The sequence below is a fragment of the Leuciscus leuciscus genome (genome assembly GCF_965113295.1).
Source record: "Leuciscus leuciscus genome assembly, chromosome: 12".
Lineage (NCBI taxonomy): Eukaryota > Metazoa > Chordata > Actinopteri > Cypriniformes > Leuciscidae > Leuciscus > Leuciscus leuciscus.
In genome coordinates, this window is record NC_138736.1 from 35,133,988 (window position 1) to 35,152,668 (window position 18,681).

Here is an 18,681-nt window from a genome sequence, read left to right on the forward strand (position 1 = left end):
TGAAATAGTGTGGTATCTTATTCAAACAATCACCTTAATATTCTTTTTCAACCAATAATATACTATATGTTTCAAAGAATCAACGGCATGAATTTTGCGGCAAAACTTTGTTTTATCTGGTGGGCTGATAAAAACCGCTGCAATCCTGACTCCCAAAACCTGCCAACAGCAGCCAGCCAATCACAACAGATTTCCTGCCAGCACTTTATTTCTGTGTTCAATATGCATCAGGCGGTCCGTGGGCTTTCCATGAGCAATCGGGCATGCTGTCTGAGGCTGAGAATAACCACCTGAACGCTTCCTCTGATATTTGACAGCACTGAGCAAAGTGACATCTCTATAAAAACCTGTGTTTTGCAAGCAGGCTACAGCAATTGAAATATTATCATAAGAGAATGTGATATAATAATAATTATTGTATATTTTTAAGAAGAAAAGCGCCTGAACCTCGGTAAGGACGTGCAGAGCTGCAGTCGTGGGAGTGACGGCACCACCTCCACCATACAGCCGCTGCTCTTCACCCCCACCAGACCCTCCAGAAGACAGTCACTGCTCACCCCGAACACAGACGTGTGGTACCCTGCACAACAAACTATATTAGTCAAAATCATATTTAAAAATCTTGCATAATCACAGACCGCACTAACGATCTGGAGGCAATTAGAGCTCATTAAAGTCTTCCGAAACACGCTCATGACTTGTAGACATTAAGAAATGCTGGAATGACCATAACAGGGATCAATGAGTTTATCCTATTTTAATGAGAGGATATTTAGCTGGTTTATTCAAGCAGAGAAACACTTTACTTGTTTTTCAGTTTGAGGCAGAATTGATTTCTGCATTATTACACCATTATGAACCAGAATAAATGTTCAGTAAAAACTAATTTCTCAATTTTTTTTTTTTGCCTTCACTGGTCCATTGATTTTACTGATGAATACTAGAATACTGATGAATTCAAAAACAACCCCATTTACCTACTTTAATATTTACTTAATGTACTCAATATTTACTCAATAATATTTCCTGCCCATTACACTATAGCAAAAAAAAAAAAACACACAAAAAAAAAAACACAAAAAAAAGAAAAAAAAAGTGAATACATATTCACAAGGCAATCAATTCCCAATTGATAAAAAGCATTGTTTCCACACTGAATATTCAGCTTCAGTTCTGATTAGAGATGTTAAACTGCAGTGTGTTGTAAAACTCACCGTTGACGGTGATGTTCCCTGCGGTGCGTGGAACTCCGACCAGAGTCACCGGATACAGGCCAGACTCCGCTGGCAACGACAGAGCGGCGGGGAGAGACTCAAAATCTACACCTGATGTCAACAGACCCTGAGGAACACAAGCACAGAGGATATAGTGCTCAATACACATTGGTAAATATATTGGACTATATATATATATATATATATGTAGAAGAGAAGTGTTTAATGTATGAGAGAAGTGTGAAGAACGAGTAAATAATGACTACATTTTCATTAAAGTCCCCGTGAACCGGAAGTTGCAAACAACTTTTCTCCAGTGTTGTGATGTATTTCCCAGTGAAAGGGAATATTGAACAGAGGGCAGGGTTTTACTTTAGCGCTCCTCCTCTCCATCTCTCGCTCATAGCAGACTGACGGTTTGAGAGGAGTGGTTAAGCGTTTTCAACCCAAGCCGTCAAACCTACATCATCAGAAAAGGAACGCCATTCCAGACCGGATGTAACTTTTCCGATTTTGATTAAAGATTACCACGGCAAACTATTTTTTTCTGTGTATTAACTTGCACGGATTAATTGTTCAGCACAAGACTAGTAATATGCGCTGACAAAGTAAATAGGGTCAATTTTGATTTCATGATGACTTTAATTTTATTGTTCTTATTTTAATACCAATAAATAAATCAAACTAAATAAATAACAAAACAAAACAAAGCACTATAAAAACGAATCTAAATAAACTCTTTGACAACATCTAAATACGAAACAAATAAAAAACACAAATTAATAAATAAAAACTACTAAATCAATACTAACACTGTGAGAACAAAAGCCTGTATTATATTCTTTCTTAGCTCAGTAGATTGTGTCAATATTAATGTATTGCTGCTGAGCACCTGAGGAATATAGTGTTTAATATGTTCTCTCTCTTGACTTATGGTTTTCTCACTAAAAGGAAAAATCATTCAATCTACAAAAAGGGGATGATTAACATAAACGGCACATGGAAATTTCACAAGGCAGCAATTAAACCCTTCAACTTCAACTGCAAACACATATTTACCAAATACAGCAAAAAAGCAAAACTAAAATAAACACATTAGCAATTTTTGGGGCATTTTGGGTTACTGTTGTACGTTTTTTTTTTTTACTCTAGCTTTTGTCTTTGCGTTAAAGATAATAACACTAGAATAAAGAGATAAGACACAAATGCAGAAGCCAAAAGCAGAATGAAAAGACAGAAATAGATCAATGAAAAACACATAGGTGACAGACCAAGGTTTTAGTTTTTTAGTTGTTGTTTTTTCACCGCTCCTTTCCTTTTTTCTGTTTTTTCTCCAAACATCATATAATCAATCATCCTGATATCAATCTGATATGGAGGAGATGAAATCACTCCCAGCATGCTCTCCCCATTACCCATGGAGAAAATTGCTCCTGTTCACAGAACTACAAAGAAAGGAACCAGCGTTCCCAGAATCACAGCGTCAGATGAGAGCGAGAGACAGAGACAGATTGAAAACCAGCCGTTTACTCCTCCGTCGTGGAGGTGAGGGCCGACTATTACTACACCTCCAGAAGTCAAGCTGCTCTCCGAGGAGTTTTCCCGCTTTCTATTCATACACGAGACACCACTCAGACTCCATCAAATGTGCTTTATGGGTTTTTTTATCATATTAGCCTGAATGAACCTATTAAACTCAGAACTCAACAGGAAGAGGATTTTCCATTTCTCCTGATATTCGGTCCGCTCAGTGTCCAACGTCTCTGTGACATGAAACGTGTCTATCAATCCACAGAGAACTTTAAAGTGAATCCATTTTAGTCAAGCAATTTGGAATTACATTTCACACCCAACATATTAGAGAGTCGAACTAAATATTTTATGAAAAAAAAGAAAAAAGAAAGATGCTGCATTTTATTTATCATCAGCTAATTTCCAGATCAAAGAGTGCAATAGGAGAGAGAGCAGCGCCAGCGCTGGTAAGATCATTGAGTCTCATTACTATTAATGGAGATGATTGTGTTTTAAGCGTCTGCGAGTTTCCACTTCACTTTCATGTGCTTCAGTTTGCGCTTTCTGAAGAGATACTCAGCTGCTCATCTGCGGAGATGCATGTTTAAGTAGCGCTGTCATATCATGTCGTATAGCCTATAACACGCTCTTATTTGTTTATTTTTTAACATTTTGGGAGGAATAAAATGTACATGTGGTTTCAACAACCAGATGCATTTACACTTGCACAGTTTCATCTGGACTGTGTCTCAGACCACCTCCTGAAGGGGTTTACATTTCTGGATTTAAATCTGGCCTTTTTACGTTTGGATAGCTATCCGATCAGAGAAAACACATGAACTGACCAGGTGTAAACAGGCCCACTGATACAGTATATCTGTACTGAGAAATCATAAACATCTCTGCACTCCATGCTATGAAAATCTCAAAAAGAGCCGGGAGAGCAACCCGTGCTTTTAAGTCAATAAAAAAACAGAGCATTTGGCTTTCTTGACATGTTTTTAGGATGGCGAGGTTGAAGAGATTGTGGCGGCCTAATTCAAAGTCTGTCAGTAAAATCAAAGTCAGGCAGAAGTTAGTAAAACTCACAGCAACTTTAACAACTCCACTGTCTAGACTAGAGTGTGAATGAAGGAGACTAAAAAGACTCAAAGATGTCTTACTCATTCAAACTCTGAACAGTTGAGCAGCTTCGTAATGAAGACGCATAATAATGCAATTAAAGATATCTGCTTTTATGTAGTCAAACCTTAATTAGTCATAGGCTACAATGACATGTTCAGCTCTGAAGGCTAGTTGTAGGTGCTTAACCTGTAAAACAGTTTACTATGCAAAACCTGCGGCTCATATTATATGGAGGAATTCACTATTGTATAAGCCGTATTTTGAAATAACTCATTTGCATTTCCTTCCTGAAAAGGTTAATTAGCTTGACAACTAATGCTAACGATCTGTTCTTTTCCGGCCAGGATGTCTAACGGCAGACTTTCTTCAGCTGCTACAAAGACCCCGTGGAAATATATGCTCTTTGTGTGTCGTTTTTTCCCCTGTTCCACCTGACAAAAATTATACAACCCATTTTCAAAAGCACCGTACCATAATCATACACTTAATTAAACCGAGAGCAGAGTCGAGAAATATTTTCAAAGCAGTTTCATGAACTGAAGACATTTGCAATTAATATTTTATGTAGCAAAACAGTTTTTAATGCCTATATAAATAAATTAAATTACAAAATTATAAAATCAATGAATTAAAAATTAAACACCTTAGGCCTAGTAGTAACAAAGGTAAAAAAAAGAAAAAAAAAAGTATATATATATATATATATATATAATATAATATGTCCACAATCTCTACTTTTCAGGAAAGTGAAAAAAATATAGATATTATTGATATTGAGGCTTTATGTATACACACGTACAGGCTATAAAGTTTATTGTAGCTTCAGTATGTGGGTGTTCATTTTTTTCTTTAATTTGGCCAAAATCGCATGGTATAAAAGAGGAAGTGCTACGCAAAAGCTATTAAAGGGATAGTTCACTTTGAAATACATTTTTGGTATGTTTTAGCTTACCTCAAGGGCATCCAAGATGTAGGTGTCTTTTTTTCCGCAGTAGTTTCAATTTTGATATTTTTAGGTCAAACCGTTGTTGTCTGTCAGTCATATAATGCAGGTCTATGGTCATTATCTCAAAGAGCAAGCACAGAGTCCAAATTAAAACAATTCCCCGTCGTCCAAATTAAACAATTCCCCATCGTAAGTACACATTGATGGCCTAAGACACGAAACGAGCGGTTTGTGTGAGAAAACGAACAGTATTTATATCGTTTTTACCTCTTATACGCAGCCATGTCGAAGTGATCTGATCTGATCTGACGTGTACGCAGACTGGTGCAAAGGTATATACACACTAGATTTCGCCTTGTCTACGGCAGTTCATTGGAACGAATGTCTTTAAGGCGACATCTAGTGTATATATCATGCACCAGTCTGCGTACACGTCAGATCAGATCACTTCGACATGGCTGCGTATAAGAGGTAAAAACGATATAAATACTGTTTGTTTTCTCACACAAACCGCTCGTTTCGTGTCTTAGGCCATCAATGTGTACTTACGATGGGGAATTGTTTAATTTGGACGACGGGGAATTGTTTTAATTTGGACTCTGTGCATGCTCTTTGAGATAATGACCATAGACCTGCATTATATGACTGACAGACAACAACGGTTTGACCTAAAAATATCAAAATTGAAACTACTGCGGAAAAAAAAGACACCTACATCTTGGATGCCCTTCAGGTAAGCTAAAACATACCAAAAATTAATTTCAAAGTGAACTATCCCTTTAAAGACAGCATTGGCTATAACTCAATAACAAACGCTGGACTAAGACTCTCTTCTCCACTTCACAAATACACAAAGCAGTATTGTTTCCCGAGTAAAGAAAAAGCAGTCAAAGAACCAGTTCTTTATTTACCTTTGCTTTGCAAAAAAGCAGAGACGGTCCAAAATGTGTGCGGCCCTTCATTTAAGACTGAGCAGTGTGGAGTTATGAGCTTTTACTGACAGTAACTAGTAAGATGCTGACAGAACAGACAGCATTGTGGTACACTGAATTAATTCTGTGCGGCCACTGTAAGGTCAGCAGTAAGGTCACCAGTAAGGTCACACTGGTTCATACTGGCACCATCCGCGGTGCCATCTGACACTGGCTGTGAGTTTTATAGGGCATCATGCTGATTCCATCTGGGGGCAGATCTGGGCATGTATGGAACAACACAACTCACCTACAGAGTCATTTTCCTTTTCACACATCTATACTAAAGTCTATGCCTGGTGGGAAAGGACATAAAAAACCTTTGGACTGGCGTTTAACCTCTAGCTGGAGTGCACACCTGTGCCCTGAGTCTGTGGGGTGTCTATGGTCTAATGGTTATGGATCTGGGCTGCTAACATAAAGACAGTGGATTTAATCCAACAGTCACTACAATCACAGAACTGTTCCATCACTATTGTGCCCTTGAGAAAAGTGGGTATTCAGTTCCTTTGGGGAATACAAATATAGCTCTGTTCCCAGCCTGGGTGAGCTGCCTACCTAGACAGCGTTAGGCATCACAGGTGTGAAATTTAGCAAAAATCCTAAGAATTCATTGCAGCAAGCTATGTAATTCATCCTCTCCTCGGGTCATTTTGACCCGAAACCCATTTAAAAAAAATTTAATAAAAAATTGAGTGTTCATCAGAGTGGTCCAAGGCCTTAGGACTTCTGGCACACCTGAACCACGAACATACACTTTTTTTTTTCTTCTTTTTTTTTTACTGGATTCGAGGAGTTTATGTGGTTGTAATAAAAAAATAAAAAATAAAATTTCCCTTGCGGGTCAATTTGACTCCCTTAGGAATGAATGGAATGCGAGGAATGCTTCAGTATACATAGAAAAACAACTCATGAAGAGTCATGTAATATCACATTACATTATTTTTTTTCCAAAAGAGGTCAGCAGAGACATCCAAATTGACCCAATGTGAGATATTTTGAGCTGATTTGAGCTGGTTATTGCATGTATTGGAGAGATATTTAGAATTTAAGATGAAAGTATGTGAAGAATGTGCTTAAATTATATTATTTATTGATCAACTCTAGAAATTTAAAGGTACATAAAATAAAACAATAATAAAAAATCTCCCAAAAGAAAAAAAAAACATTATAAAAATGAAATTTTATAAGCTTTCTGGACAAAAAAAAAGAAGTATAATTTTAGGGATTCGTGTCATTTTGACCCGTGAGGGGGGGATTTGTTACAGGATGCGAGGGAAGGAAACATTTGAATAACATAAAAAATTTAAAATTTCATAAAAATAACTACAGTAAAACTATATAAAATAAATACAAACAAATTAAAAACAAAATTAAAATAAATTAACATACAAACTGAGGTTGCTCAATAGAAAGAATAATGTCTATAATGTCTTATTATGGCCTAAAAAATTATCTCCGATGGAGCACAAGAATGCGTTCTCCGTGAACCGCCTCTTAAAAGGCAGTTGTCTAGAGAGCAGACAGAGCTTGGAGAGCAACATTTGATACACAATCACCTTGGTTTCTTAGGAACATCTCCACATGGCTGGATTCTGGTAATTGGGTCTTCTATGAGTGGCCTATTATAGTGTCAGGAAGACACTGTAACCCCTCTCCCACGTTCACACAACCTGTCTTAATGTCTTCAGTGTGATTCTGCCTCTATTCCCCTGTCATTATGATCAGGTCTCAGTGACCAAAATGGCCCTCGAGCCACCAATACGCAGCACCATCTCGTTTCAGCTTTAACTCTAAAGTGCAGATAATATGTAGAGTGGAAAACACAAAAGATTTTTGGCAATGACATTTGCAAACACAATGAAAACATCATGTCCCCAAACCACAGCCTTGTCAAAAAACACCACGTCCTGAGTAGGTGCGATGTAACACGTTTCCAGCACAATTTTTCCATTTTTATACACTTGAAAAATTACTATTCACAAATAAAATCTGCATTTTCTCTGACAGTGATGATGTAAAATCTTGTTTTCTACCGTGATTAGGACATTAGAATGTCAACCACAGGTTTTCTGAATCTTTACAAAAGCAATTAAACTAAAGAGCACATGCACTTAGCAAGCTAAATGTCTTTTCCATGCGAAGACGAAGAAGAGAGTGTGTATAAGGGACTCCTTTTATCTTTTATTACCTTTCTCTCATTTTCAATTACAAAAAAAAATAAAAAATTATATTTAAAATAGTTTTAAAAAACAAAACAATGTAAAACACTTTGGTTTTTTGTCTAAACGGATGAATTTGGTTTCACACGATGGATGGATGGCTATATGTAGATGGATGGATGGATGGCTATATGTAGATCAGGGGTGGGCAACTTCGGTCCTGGAGGGCCACTGTCCTACAGAGTTTAGCTCCAACCCTGAAAAAATCACCTGCCTGTAATTTTCTAGTAATCCTGAGGACCTTGATTAGCTTGTTCAGGTGTGTTTGATTAGGGTTGAAGCTAAACTCTGTAGGACAGTGGCCCTCCAGGACCGGATGGATGGATGGATGGATGGATGGATGGATGGATGGATGGATGGATGGATGGATGGATGGATGGATGGATGGATGGATGGGTGGATGTGGATGGATGGATGGATGGATATATGTAGATGGATGGATGGATGGATGGATATATGTAGATGGATGGATGGATGGATATATGTAGATGGATGGATGGATGGATATATGTAGATGGATGGATGGTTGGATATATGTAGATGGATGGATGGATGGATATATGTAGATGGATGGATGGTTGGATATATGTAGATGGATGGATGGTTGGATATATGTAGATGGATGGATGGATGGATATATGTAGATGGATGGATGGATGGATATATGTAGATGGATGGATGGATGGATAGATATATGTAGATGGATGGATAAAGGATGGATGGATGGATGGATGGATGGATGGATCTTACCATGTTCTCGACACGCAGCTCAAATGGCATCGGATTATAGACCATTAACTGCACCTCACACACGTCGCCCTGAACCCACTGGAAATCTGCAACACACACACACACAAAAACATTTATGAAAAGCTGCATGCTATATCAATGCATAAAGACAGAAAAACATTTAGCTTCGAAACATAAGAAGATTCATTGATGTTGACAGGCCTGATCAAACTGTTTGCATGAACTGCTCTATAAATCTGGCCAAACTGTATATCCAGCGGCGATTGTAAATATTTAATTTCACTTGAGGGTGCAATAAGATGACCTGATATGACATTTGCATATGCATTTGGCAGATGCTTTTATCAATCTGCATTCATGGTCTAAACTACAGGAATCATACACTTGAATTTTGCTCTCTGTTTTTGCATAAATCCTTCAGAACTGAAAGTTAGCAGACCACATTTCACTGTGAGCTTTTCCATTAATCCAGAGACGGAGTCTTATACTGATTAAGCTTTTCCAAACAATGGCCCCTGGTTCCCTCGGGAGGAGATTTATTCACTGTATTATCTACAGTATGCTCGCAGATTTCACGCTCAAATTAACCAGAGCCCCGTCTCACACTAATAATCATCCGCCGCTGAAGGCCATATGGAGTTTAAAACGCATTCATTATTTTCAAAGAATGAAAACCAACAGTTTCTATTCTTGTCGGTTGCCTCTGCAATTTTGTTATTGTTGACATTTCTCATGAATTCCAATCTGAAAATTCACACCTTAAAAAAAGCGGTTGTCATTGTGAGATGCCCAATATGCTGGAGAGTTTCAAAGTGCACACATTGCATTAATAAAAGGAGGCATAATAGATAGACAGTTCAAATCATTTTGAGGTTGAATAAAAAATAACTACACAAGGGATAATGTACAATCACATGGTAATTGCAAAAAAAAAAAAAAAAGATAGGGTAATTACTTTGTTCATCATCCAGATTCTTTATAGAGCTACTGAGTAAATAATAGACGTGAAATACTAATTTGAGTTTAAATTATTTATGTGAGAAGAGAGATATATTGTGATGTATATTTAAAATAAACTAATTAAAATTAAATTAAATATGTAAATAAAAGTAAAAATTAATACAATTAGTTAATTAACAAACAAATAAATAAAAAAATATATATAAATACTTAAAATAAATATGAATAATTAAATAAAAAAATATAAATAAATAAAATGTAAAAAAAAACATTTATAAATAAATACTTTTACAAATTAGTTTATAAACAAATAAATGTATAAATAAAATAAAATTACATATATTCATAAATAAATATCATCAGTGTGTGAGAAATAATGGGCACCCCTTTGTTATAAAAGCTCAGGGCAGATAGCTCAAAGTCTTCCCAAACCCAAGTCATCCTGTATGTTTGCACTTCCATCAGGAATCTAATAATCCATTCCAAACAGGCGCATAAATCCAGTGTGAACGAACTGTTGGGCAAACACTGAATTGACGCCAGGCTTCACTCCTGAGGGAAATTAAAGCAAGGTTGAAAAAGGAGCTTCTTTAGATGCTGGGAAGCCCATGTGGGAGATGGTTTTCCTTAAGATGAATGCATCAGAAGACAGCACCGACCTCTGAAATGATGAGAAGGGGACAGGACAGGCCAGGCCAGGCCAATTAAATATAATATCCTACTTAAGGAAGAAGCCCATGGGGCGGATTAAGCATTTGATTTGAGTTGGATGGCACAGAAAGGCCCCGTGAACTGCTGTGAAGGAGATGCGGAGCATTATGGGTGTCTTATGGAGACCAGAGGCTGTGAGGATGTGAACGAAGCCAAAGCAATGAGAGAGACAGACAAACCCACCTGTCGAGTCCAACATCCACAGCTTTGAGTCAACATGAAACCGCAATCGCATTTCATTTCATCTCTGTAATGTGACGTAAAATGAAAAGGCTAAATAGTTTCTCAATGTTGGTTAATATTATAACATTATAGCTTGTTCGACCTTGGTTAAATAAACTAAAAAGGAAAATTGATGTTTTGGCTCATGTTCAGTTTAATCAACAGCAGGAAAAATCATAAATTTTCAGGAGATCAGTTACTCTCTCTCTACAGGAGGATCTTAAGGAGACACTGACCTGAAGCGTTATGAGACATTATATACGCTCCAACTATGCATGAAACATACATGGAAAAGGAGTGGAGCGGAGATGGATGAGAGGGAGATACATATATTTATGCAAACACACACACGCGTAAAAAATATTTGGACTTTATGACTTTGTCTCTTTATTTTTGTCTCTTTTGCTCACCAAAATAAAATAAAAAAATTTAAAAAAGGTGATATTCTTCAATATAATTACAATTTAAAATAACTGTTGTATATTTTAATATATTTAAAATGTAATTTATTCTTATTCATATTATCTTCAGTGTCACATGGTCATTCAGAAATCAATGATTTTCTGCACAAGAAACATTTATTATTATTATCAATGTTGAAAACAGTTATGCTGCTTCATATTTTTGTGGATAAAATTATATATTTTTCCAGGATTCTTTCACAGTTCAAAAGAAAATAGAAAAGGAAAAAATTATATATATTTTTAATCAATTTAATGCATCATTGCTTAATACAAGTATTCTTTTTTTCTTTTTTTTACAACAAAAATGAATACTGCCCCCAAACTTTTGAACGGTAGTGCATAAATCCAAATATACAAAACAACAATAAAAAAAATAAAAAAATAAAAAAAGATGGGATTTTATATTTAAAAAAAAATCAATAATAATAATAATAATAGAACATCGTAGAGACTTATTGGGTGGCTTAGGCCAGTAAGAAACAACATTGCAATTCACCTAGCAACGCCCTAGCAACCACCTAAAACACATTAGGAACCGCAAAGCAATGTCCTGGCAACCAAAAACACCACCAAGTCATGATGATGGAGAGTTCTGCATGGAAAAACATCTTCAGAACATAAATAAACTCTGTTATGAGACGCATCGCTGAATGAAACAAGATATTCAACAATTAAAAAGTTATTGATTTTATTCATCAGGAATTTATTGAATTGTGAAAAGCAGCCCTACCAGTATTGAGCCCGCCAATCCTAAATTATGACATAATTTAATGGAGTAAATGATGACCATTTTCATTTTTAACATTATCCATACAGCATGTACGCTCTTAGCAATCCATTATGTTTGATGAAAGACTACCAAAAGCACAAGCATCCCGCAGTGACTCACACACACTCGAGGACGACAGGAAACCCTGCTCGAGTGAAGCTGACTCAGAGATCTCTGCTGTTCTGCATGTGTGAGGAGCTCTCCTGAGTGACTCACATCATGTTCTTCAAACCTCGGCAGCCACACAAAAGCACTATACCGCAACACTCAGTGTGTGAGCGCATGCTACAAGTGGAGTCAAATATATTTTAAATAAGTGCACAAAGTTGTTAGGGATGTTTTAACACTCAGAAGCCAACAGTGAGATTTTCTTTTTACACTGCACTCTGTTGTTCATAATAAAATACTTGCTTACTGAGTAATGTACAGTTCATACAGTATATACTGTACTCTATCTACTAAAAATAAAACATAAAAACAACTAAAATGGCAGCCGCTTCAACAGTTAAACAGTCAGCGAGACGCTGCTACACATATTACCATTAGCTGATGTTATCAGGCACGTTTTCTCATAACTCGAATATTTCACATGAGAATATGAGTGAATCTGAGGCAACCTGTCAAGAAAGATCAAGATCACATTTCACCCTAAAACCAAACAGAAAAATAGAAACATTTTGCATCAATGCAATAAAGTCTTTAGAATTATTGGAATTGCATTGCGACATTTTCAGGATAATTAAGAATTTTACTGCCCAATTATCATTGCAAGAATTGGCCTGATTTTTAATGAAAGTTTTTTTTTTTTTTTTTTTTTACTGTATTACAGTTAAAACACCGTTTAGTCAAATATTTTTAATTAAAATGCCATATAAGAAAAGCTAGCATAATTAATAACTGCTTTAAAAGACTATTTTGATTTATAATAATGACAAATGGGGAGATTAACTAGTTTAATTGTCGTATAAATATCACACGGCAAAATATATATATCTTTTTCTAAATGCACAATATAATTTCTTTAGGTTTTTAGGTGTAAAATGTGACCTGGAAAGCCCTTCAAGAAATTCACCCATTTGAAAATTAACATAGTGATTAAGTATTTTCATGTCAACAACAACAAAGCCGCTGACTTCGGCAATGAAACATTATTTGTAATTAAGGTAATTTCAATTAAATGTGAATAGCATCATTTATATATGCACTGCTGTTGTTTTGCATGTACAGTTTCGTTTAAAATGTCTTTGCAGTCTGATCAAATATTGCAATCAAATAGGTCAAGTTGAGAGCACTGCATTGTGGGATAAATACTTCAAATTTTGGAAAAGTGTCGTAGGTCAAACAGAAAATACAAAACGTAAATGAAACACTATTATTTTTTATTTTTTTAAGTAGTTTGATATTCCCAACATGCCTAAGGTCATTCAATTGCAAATGTTAGATCAAACTAATTAAGAAGCCCACATTAGATGTGTCTGTGCTATAATCTCTCTTTATAAAAACAACCTGTGGTTTTTAAGTGTTTGTCTCCAGCAGGACAGCAGTCATTACATCCCCACAGTGTCCTCGTCCAATACAGCTTGGCAAACAGGGATTGTGGGTCTGCTGTGGACATCTGCTGGAGTGAGAGCTAGTGGACGCACGCTCCATCCCACATTCACAAACACGTCAAATATTTGCCCTTTTGAGCGTGGCTTCGCGATAAACCGCCCTAAGTGGTGTTGAGACCTGGCAGGTGAAGACACATACAGACCGTGCCACGAACGCAGACGGTGTCATCAGGACAGGATGGATGCACCTGTCAGTGTCTCTGATTCCCATCTGCAGGGGTCAGGAAGCTTCCAGGGATTTTACAGTGTGTGGGGAAAGCAAGGATAGCTTTGAAAAGCTGCTCCATCTGTTCACTAACAAGCACCTTTTTCACACGGGTAGCGAGGCTGGCTGGCCACTCCAGCTCCGACGACAGATCTGTGGGGAGCGAGAGTTTTGTAAACCCTGAAAATCAGGGGAGAGCGAGAACTCCCCGTGTGGGAACTCCTGCAGGTCATAACAAATGTTAACGAGAGATGAATTGGCTCGTTAGAGAGTGCTGATTATCAGCATGAGCACAGCGTGTGAGCAGCTGTTCTCCCCCACACAACACACACACCCAGAGACCACTCATAAACGCATGCACAATATGAAATATAATTCAATTAAGATGACCAATATCATAGATTAAAAAAACAAAACAAAAAAAAACAGCATGCCTATGCTTATAACCATCTTCCACAATCTTTTTTTTTTTTTCATTTAAAAAATAAATCACTTAAAATAAATAAATGATTTAAGATAAATACATAGAAAGTTTTAAATAAATAAAATAATTTAGAGAAAGAAAAGAAAATAATGACTTAAAATAAATAGATTTGTATATATATGAGGGGTGTATATATATATATATATATATATATATATATATATATATATATATATATATATATATATATATATATATATATATATATATATACACACACACAAACACAAAGTTATTTAAAATACATAATGATTTTAAATAAATACTTACAAATATAAATTACATATAAATATTTAAAATTAATAGATTTAAAAATAAATTAATGACTTAAAATGAATAAATTATTTAAAAAGAAAATAAATAATGATTTAAATATAAATAAATAAATGATAAAAGATCATCAAATACATATAACAATTTAAAATAAGAACTTGTAATAAATAAATGATTTAAAAAATAATTAAATAAATGATTTAAATAAATAAATCAAATCTCAGTTAAAGTCTTGTGTGCATGGTGAACGTTGTAGAGCATAAGGGCTGCGCAATATATCGAAATGATCAAAATATTGCACATTTACATATTGCGATATGCATATCCCAACGGCTCAATAACTGGGGTCATGAACAAAAGACAAAAAGAAAATCACGCACTGCTCTTGACTGAAAAACTTTTGTAGCTTTAATAAGAATCAGTATTTATTTAATTTATACAGTGAGGACTAAGCAGTGTTTTATTTTTACATTTGATTATTCAGTTTCTGTTGTTAAATAAACCTAATGTAGGCCTATCTGAAACCCTACTTCTCATGCTACAGTAAAACACTGCTGTTCACTTTCAGAAGTTATAGAGATGCTTTCTTCTGACAAAAAAAAAAGATGTAGGTTATATAATTTTAAATATATTTTAAATATAATTTAAGTTTATTTTACAGACTAATCATTGTCGTATCGCATATCAAATAAATACGGCATTATCTTATGAGTTATTGCATATTGCTTTTTACTTCAATATCGTGCAGCCCTATAGGGCATATCTAGCACAACATTCTTCAAAAGAGAACGATTTCCACTGATACGGACTCTTTAATTTATCAATCTTCCTGAAGCTGGACTGCTTTTACAAACCACTGAAACACCATCAGGCCGGGAGGCCGCCTGAGACGAAGTCCTGATAAAGATGTTAAAGAGTGTTTAATGCCTCATTACGTGCATAATGGAGGAGGAGAGATCCCCCTCTCCCTGCAATAGCCATCCGTTCAGGAGCCAGGATAAAGCGCTCTCCTCCAGCTGTTCTGCTGGAAGACACACAACTCCAGACACCTGCAGTCCTGCACCACTTCTAAGATCATTCTGAAAACACTATGTGTCAGTTTGTCAGGTCGTTTTGCTGTGTACTGAACCTATTCACTGCTCCATCAACGTTTCATGCCAAATCGCTATATTTCCTTGTTTAAAATGTACTGCAAGATGCAGTTCCTTTCCAAACCTTTCCTTTCCTTTTTGCACTGCCGACTGTTTATTTATACAGTACCAACTGTTTACATATACATTTGCAATACCGTACTTTAACTGTAATATGCAATTACTTTCCACTGCACTTTTACTCGGATAGCTTCTGTCCAAACTTTATTTGCACTACTTTAAATCCATTGTTATACTGCTCATCTTAGCCTAACTTATTACATATATCTATCTGTAAAACTCTGTTTATAGTAATAGCCATCTATATATTATGCTCACATTCTGTTTATAGTAATAGCCATCTGTATATATATTCATAGTACATATTCACCTGTATACTATGTTTATAGTAATAACCATCTGTATATTATGTTCATTGTACAGATCTATCTGTAAAAATTATGTTTATAGTAATAACCATCTGTATATTATATTCAGTACATATCTAGCTGTAAATTCTGTTCACAGTAATAGTTATCTGTATATTATATTCATAGGACAAATCTATCTGTAAAATTCTGTTTATAATAGTATTTAACTCTATATTTATTCAGTACATATCCATGTTCTGCACTTATGGAACCACTGTATATCCTGCACTTGCTGCTATTGCACTTCTGGTTAGACCTAAACTGCATTTCGTTGCCTTGTACCCGTACTTGTGTAATGACAATAAAGTTGAATCTAATCTAATCTAAAAACCGCGATAAGCGCCAAACCTATTTTTAGCCTAAACGCGATACATCCTCTTGACTAATCAGAATTCTCTCTCTCGCTCGCTGTCGTGATTTGTTTTATGTAAAGTGGACAATGGTTTTAATTTTTATGGGCTCGACACTTTACTGAATGCCAATGTATTTATTACTGACTGACTAGCCTTTTTTTTTTTTTTTTTTTTACAAACCATCAATTTTTTCCAAAATGTATAGCGTTTTGGAAAAAAAATTGATGGATTTATAGCGTTTTGAAAAAAAAGGATGAATTTATAGCGTTTTGGGGAAAAAATGGATGAATTTATAGCGTTTCGAAAAAAATGGATGAATTTATAGCGTTTTGAAAGAAAAAAAAATGACTTTGAATTTATCATCAACAATTTTGTTGTTTGATTTAATAATCATTGTTCAACATGTTCAGACTGAGCCAAAAAAAAACATTTTTGAATTGAATATTCACAAAATGTGTGGGTCTAGATAAAAAAAATATATATTTTCCTGAAAACTATTTAAATGGATTTATAGCGTTTTGGAAAAGAGCTCCTCATATGTACATCTGCACAGTGGACTCAAAGTATTTAAACACTTGAACCTGAATGTCATTGCAAGAAAATGTAAAGAAACATAGCACATGCAGCAAAGCATTTCTGTATTAGTGATGTTTGCTATAGGTTTTAAACTATAAAACAATAGATGTAGTGTGAAGATGAGGAGAACTAACTTCAGACATCCAATTATCATCAAAACCACAGCTGATTAAAAAACATTGAGCAAAAATGACGAAGAGAAGTGAAGTTAGTGAAGATCAAGAGTTTGCAGATGACTTTTTGATATCTTATATCTAATGAAATGACAGTCATGTTCAAACACTTTTTGGGCTCACTGTATCTGTTTCCTGGAAGTTAAACGCAGCACGGCTGATTGAGTTCATGAACTGATAGTGCCGACAGCAGCCTTGGTGGATCAACACGGCTACAATCATCTCACTCGAAGGAAACCTGCATGAAATGCTAGATTAAACACTAACACTTTTAATTAAAGGGAACCTATTATGCAAAATTCACTTTTACATGGTGTTTGAACATAAATGTGTGTCGACAGTGTGTGTACACAACCAGTCCCATAAGGGTAAAAATCCACCCACTCCTTTTTTTTTCTTTTCTTTTTTATTCCCATAAATCATAAGCAGTATCTCAGAATAAGCTGTTTGCAGTTTCTATGCAATGTGATGTCAAATTGCACAGGCCCCGCCTACAACTGGAACGGAATCTGCCCTATTAGCATAGCTCCGCCCCTCAGTGAGCTGTACACAGTCCACCATGTTTATCTCCTCACCAGAGCATTTAACAGCAGCATTCAAGTAAGACATGTATTCTTATTAAAGCTACTAAACTTATTCAATCAAGAGCAGTGAGTGATTTTCTGTTTTTCTTTTGTTGTTTGGTTCATATTAACAGCATATTTAGCAGTAGGTACTGTATATTACCCTGCTTTCACTTTAATACACAGATCTAATGTACACATGCGATTTATTTACTTGCGGTTTACATTCAAGTTCACAAAAAGAGTCTATGTTTATCTGAACTTTGTGTGTTTTTGTCAACCTTGTGTTTCAACAATAAATCATCTACTAAATCCCAAAAACCAAATTCATGCCGAACCCACAGTAGAACTCTGCAATAGGTTTCTTGAATTTTTCAAAGATAAGATTAACTCCATTCGGTTTCAGCTTTCTGGCTCCCCAGCTCCTTCAGTGCCATCTGCCGGCCCTCAACCCTCTCCTTTCAGTATTTTCACTAGAGTCACACAGACCGAAGTTGAGGGTCTCATCAAAAAGATGAAGCCTTCCACCTCTCCCCTGGACCCCTTCCCTACTGCGCTTATCAAATCAAACATGACCGCCATTAGTCCTCTCATCACACAAATAATAAACCATTCATTAAACTCTGGTTATGTCCCACCCCCACTTAAAACTGCCGTAATCAAACCTCTTCTGAAGAAACCCAACATCAACCCAGAATGCCTCTCTAACTATCGACCCATTTAACATCTTCCGTTTTTGTCCAAGGTGCTTGAAAAAGCTGTTGCTGCACAGTTACAAGAACATCTACAACGTCATTCACTGTTTGAAACATTCCAATCTGGTTTTCGTACCGCCCATAGTTCAGAGACAGCGCTGTTGAGGGTAACTAACGACGTCCTAATTTCTGCAGATTCTGGATCACCCTCACTGCTTATTCTCCTTGACCTTTCAGCGGCCTTTGATACCATCGACCACCATATCCTCCTAAGCCGTCTTCATACCGACATTGGACTCTGTCACTCCACACTGGACTGGTT

General features: G+C 35.9%; 1 protein-coding gene across 1 annotated transcript in view; it reads right to left on the minus strand.

Moving 5' to 3' along the window:
* The window catches only part of trappc9 (trafficking protein particle complex subunit 9), a 225,794-nt gene that overhangs the window by 156,149 nt on the left and 50,964 nt on the right, over positions 1-18,681 (minus strand). Inside the window, exons 12-14 of the mRNA XM_082186163.1 lie at positions 8,741-8,826; positions 1,215-1,341; positions 448-580 (exon numbers count right to left, since the gene is read on the minus strand). Coding sequence (XP_082042289.1) covers positions 448-580; positions 1,215-1,341; positions 8,741-8,826 — 346 coding nt within the window. The remainder of the gene's footprint in view (positions 1-447; positions 581-1,214; positions 1,342-8,740; positions 8,827-18,681) is intronic.